The sequence below is a fragment of the Dipodomys ordii genome, unplaced genomic scaffold (genome assembly GCF_000151885.1).
Source record: "Dipodomys ordii isolate 6190 unplaced genomic scaffold, Dord_2.0 Scaffold103, whole genome shotgun sequence".
NCBI lineage: Eukaryota > Metazoa > Chordata > Mammalia > Rodentia > Heteromyidae > Dipodomys > Dipodomys ordii.
In genome coordinates this window covers 1,688,696-1,693,740 of record NW_012267319.1, presented here as the reverse complement: position 1 = coordinate 1,693,740, position 5,045 = coordinate 1,688,696, and the positions used below count along the sequence as shown (strand labels likewise).

At 58.3% G+C, this 5,045-nt stretch overlaps 1 protein-coding gene across 1 annotated transcript in view; it reads left to right on the top strand.

The window, feature by feature from the left end:
• The first annotated feature begins 1,043 nt into the window (after positions 1 to 1,043).
• Positions 1,044 to 5,045, top strand: part of Ripk4 (receptor-interacting serine-threonine kinase 4) — a 27,798-nt gene continuing 23,796 nt past the window's right edge. The window contains exons 1-3 of the mRNA XM_013027343.1: positions 1,044 to 1,276; positions 2,805 to 2,887; positions 2,990 to 3,113. Coding sequence (XP_012882797.1) covers positions 1,044 to 1,276; positions 2,805 to 2,887; positions 2,990 to 3,113 — 440 coding nt within the window. The remainder of the gene's footprint in view (positions 1,277 to 2,804; positions 2,888 to 2,989; positions 3,114 to 5,045) is intronic.

The window sequence follows — 5,045 nt, the reverse complement described above, 5'->3', positions numbered from 1 at the left end:
CCCCGAGCCCTCGGGGTGCACTCAGCCTGGTGACTCACCACAGGGTGGGGGCAAGCAGCCTCCCGGCTCCCCCGCCCAGGGTCCAGTGGAGGGGGACGGGTCCCCACTGCCCACCCCTAACACCCTGTGCCATGCGGGCTGGCTCTGCTCCCCGCTGCTTCTGGTCAGAGGATCCGTCCAGACAGGCCGTCCAGTGCCTCATGTCTCCTTTGTCCACTTGGCTGTCCTTGCACGGGTCGGTCGGTGGTGTTCCTGGGACCTAGCCACAGTGGTATATAATATTTTATAGAAAGGGATCGTGCAACTTTTCCTTTTTGCTTGGCAGTGCTGGGATTTGAACTCAGAGCCCTGTGTTTGCTAGGCAGGCGCTCTACCTCACAAACGACTTCTCCAGCCTCTTTTGGCTTTAGTTATTTTTCCAACCGCTTCTTGTGTGTTTACCTAGTCTGGCCTTGGCCCTCCATCCCCCTCTGTGTACTTCCAGAGTCGCTGGATGGCAGGCATGTACCACCATTCCCTGCTTTTTGTTGGTTAAAATGGGATCTCACGAACTTTCCCCCCTGTCTGGCCTTGAATCTTGATCCTCACAATGTCTGTCTCCTGGGTAGTGGGATTAGAGGGATGAGCCATCTTGTCCAGGTGAGAATGTTATACAAAGATCTATCTGGAATCTGGAGTGGCTGCAGTACCTCCTGGACGCTGTGGGGGGCACTCTGGAGGCAACTAAAGCTAGATTTACTTTGAAGAACCCAACTGTCAGGTAGGGTGCAGCCGAGAAGCAGCGGTACCCCTCCCAACTCAGCTGGGAAGGCGTCTGACTGGAGGGAATCAGCCTGTTTGAGATGACATCACCCAGTCTGGAGGAGGTGGGGGGGGAGCAAGGGCAGATGGCCTGAGGAAAGAAGGCATTTGTATTATGGAAGAAGGGATGGCCCGGCCTTGCCCCCTCCACACTGGATCCTGTGGTGGAAGAGTCAAAGATTAATCAACCAATCAGACTCCTAATACACACAGTGACACACCAGGCCTCAGCCCCCGAGCTAATGGCGGAGGAATGTAATGGCCGGGGAGGCACGAGGAGCCGTAATGGGAGAAAAGCTGGCATGGGCCGGCAGGGGGAGAGGGACAGCTCTCCTGGCCGGTCAGGCTTCCCAGAGCTGGGGAGCAGCCTGGCCCGAGGAGGAGGACAGCAGAGTGCACCGGCAGAAGCTGGAGAGGCAGGTCCCTGCCCATCTAACCAGAGGGCAGGCCTGTCCTCGGGACATCCTGCTGCCCGGTGAGGAGCGGACAGGACATAGGTCCAGGCAGCCCCGGGCAGATGGGAAAGGGTATGACCGAGGCCCTGGCACAAGTCCTGCATCAAGTAAGTTTGGGTCTGGCACTATGGCTCACACTTGTAACCCTAGTCACTTAGGAAGCTGAGGTCTAAGGATTGTGGTTCAAAGCCAGCCTGGGCAGAAAAGTCCCTGAGACTCCACTCTCCAATTAACCAGAAACAAGCCAGAAGGGAAGCTGTGGCTCAAGTGGTAAAGCACCAGACCTGAATGGAAAAAGCAAAAGGACAGAGCCCAGGCCTTGAGTTCAAACACCAAAACAATGGTTAAAACACCAAGAGGCGTCCGTGGTCAGTGCTGGCCCTGGACTGGCACAAAGAGGGCCAGAGGGGGGGTGTTGGGGTGTGTGAGGTTCCTCTTGTTCAGGCTCAGGTACCACTGCAGTGGGCTGTGAATCCTGCAGGGCTGCACGGAGGAACAGAGCTCCTGGGTTCCAGCCTTTAGACCACAGTGGCTCATTTCCAGAGTCAGAAACAGTTTGAAGAAAACAATCACAGGCCCTCAAACACACTGAGGTGTGTTTAGAGACGTGTGCATACACCACATCAGCTTTTGGGGGTGGTAGAAGAGAGGTCTGCCCGGAGAAACAGCTGAGGCTGGGGTCTAGGGGAGGCTGCGGGAGGGGGAGGCCGAGAGGAGGCGGGGTTGTGTGTTTAGGTGGGTAGACTACCAGGGGAAGGAAGGAAGGTGTGGGGAGGCTGTGGTAATTGCTGGAACTGCACGCTCCCTCCTGCTAGGCCCCTGGGCAGGGGCCTGTCACCTTGTCCCCAGGGCATGGAATGCATGAAAAGCCTCGAGGAAGAGGTGGGAAAGGCAGGTTGATAACTCCAGCAGATTGTTAACTCCAGTCCTAGAAGTGAGTGTTTGTGTAAATAAAGAGCTTTTGCTTGAGAAGAGGGGGGGAGAGCGGGGAGGGACGTTTTCCACCACACCACTCCCAAAACACTTCTTTGCACTAAAGAATGTCAGAATCCAGGAGAAGAGCCAGTGCTCTTCTAGAAATGATGCTCAAAACACCCGGGTGGCCGAGTTGGTGTGCAGGTTGTGGGGGGAGTTGTTGCACAAGGGTGGGGTGGCTGGAGGCCCCGCCTCCTGGGGGAGAGGCCAGCTCCCCATCTCTGGGCCTTGGCGCTGAACTGAGCCTGTTGTCTGGGGGTGGGGGGGTTGGGATCACTCCACAGACCCTGAGGACAAAGGGGACAAAACCTCCTCCACTCAGAGCCCCTGGGTACACGCCCAGCAGCAGTAGTAAAGCCCCCCCCACACCTGGTACATCATCATCATCATCATCATGGCCACACATGGTATTGCCTCCTCGCAGCCCTGAGTGGGGACTAGAGAAACAAGTACATCACTTCAGACAGCATGGCGGCAAGCTGGGAGCTCACCACCCTTTCCTCTCCATCTAGAAGGCTTATCCGTCTCCCCCCCCCCCCCCCCGCTTTAAGGCCAGTCCCCTGCCCTTCCCAGATTCAGGGCCTTTGCTGACCTGGCTGGGCCAGTCTGCAGCACCCTCGGCCTGGGTGCGGAAGGTCAGATCCGGGGCCCTGAGGGTGGGTGGGACTTGCGAGGGTAGCTGTCCGTCCCTCTGTGTCCCTCGGTCTCCAGCCACAAGGCATCCTCTGAGCAAGACAGCCTTAGGGCTCTCTTCCTAGAGCCGCACCTGCGCTTGGTGACTGGACTGTGCCCGTGCCTTCCTGCGGCCCACGCAGAGCAGCTGCCCGCGCAGGTCCTCCTCAGGTTCATTAATGCTGCGGCACGAATCCTCCACTCCAAGATGTACGCCTGCCTGCCTGCCTGGGCTCACTTCCTGTTTTCAAGTCACCCACTCTTCTTTAGACCTACCTTGTATCTGAAGCGGAACTGTACTTTTATGTTCAGAAATAATAACGACACTTGCCGGTGACCGCTGACCAGGAGCAGGAGTAAAGAGTATCCCCAGCCAGGGGGGTGGGGGGGATGGGGGAGGGAGGCTGGAGGAAGGCGCAGAGGATTAGGCACGGTGAGGTTTGCTTTGGAGTGGAGATGGGCCAGGGCACACACTGTGATCTTTGTCCCCAAAGCCAGGGCCTGGCTGCTTGAGTCTCCTGGGGTTCCCGTCCCGGACGCAGGAAGCCATCCTAAGCCTGCAGCAGACACTCCATAAATATTTGCTGAGTGAAGCACAGATGATTAAATAAATGAAATTGGAGTGTTTTATTGCTCGACTCCTGGCGGTTAGTCAGGACTGCGGAGCTGCGAGACCAGAAGCTTCGGGGAGAAAGGCACCCGGAGCGGAACCCCGGAAATGGGCATGAGTCACTTTCTAGTCAATTCATTTTCCCTCCACCAAAACAAAGTACTGTTTACTTCAAGTTGCCTTCACATAGTCGAAGCCTCAATAATTCTTAAGGGGATCCCTGGAATGGCAGCTACGTGCACATGGATGTTGACACGGCCGGTTGTGCCCTGGCCAAGGCTGGCAGAACAGTGGAGCCTTTCTGCACGGACAGAAGGCAGGCACTGCCCTGTTGGGACCGGAACCCGGAAGCAGGGTGGCAGAAGGGACTCAGTCACTGGCTGGGAAATGAGGGGATCCCCCTTGTAAACTTGGAAGCACTCCCTGCTAGGCACCCCCTCCATTATTCACCCCCTCCCGACACAACACAGTGGCAAAAATGAGCTGTTAGTGCTGAAGAACAACCGACCGACACGTCACCCTTGACCCACCCACCCTGATGACCCACCTGCCCCTGACCCACCCACCCCTGATGACCCACCCAACCACCCCTGACCCACCCACCACTGACGACCCACCTACCCCTGACCCACCCGTCTGGCCAAAGTGGGAAAATTTCCCCGAAGGTAAAGGAAACACCTTTCCTTTTCCTCCCTCCCTCCCTCTTCCTTCTCTCCCTCTTTCTTCCCTCTTTCCTTCTCTCTCCCTCTTTTCTTCCTCTCTCTCTCCCTCCCTCCATCTTTCCTTCCCTCCCTCCTTGCCTCCCTCCCTCTTTCCCTCCCTCCCTCCTTCCTTCCCTCCTTCCTCCCTCCCTCCCTCCTCACTCACTCTTTCCTTCCCTTCCTCCTCACTCACTCTTTCCTTCCCTACCCTCCTTCCTTCCCTCTCTCCCTCCCTCCCTCTCCCTCCCTCCCTCCCTCTCCTCTCCCTCCCTCCGCGAGGCACGGGTGTACACACACTGAGGCTTGAACCCAGGGTGCAGGCCCGGGGCGTTTTCACTCCAGGCCGGTGCTCTACCGCTCCAGCCACCCCTCCTCCTCCTTCCAACTTTTGGGTCTCACGGACTTTCCAGGCCCGGCCAGCTTCCAGCTTCGACGGGGGTGGAGGAGAGGAGGACGGCCTCCCGGCCCGCGAAGCTCTTAGTGGGGGCTCTGTCGAGGGGGCTGGGCTGGCCGGCTGGGCCCGGGCGCCCGCTGGGCCGCCTTCCCTCTGAAGGACGCAGGCCGGCTGCAGAGGCGGACTCCGGGTTCGGGATGGGGTTGGGGTTCGGGGTGGGATGGGGTTTGGATTGGGGTTGGGGTTCGTGTTTGGGGTGGGGTTCAGGGTGGGTTGGGGTTTGGGTTGGGGTTCGTGGTTGGGGGTGGGGTGGTGTTGGGGTTGGGTTTGGGGTTCGGGGTTGGGTTGAGGTTCGTGGTTGGGGTTCGGGGGTGTGGTAATAACCCGAGGAAAAGCCCGGCTGCGCCCCGGGCGGCCCCGGGGTGGAAGCCCAGCTC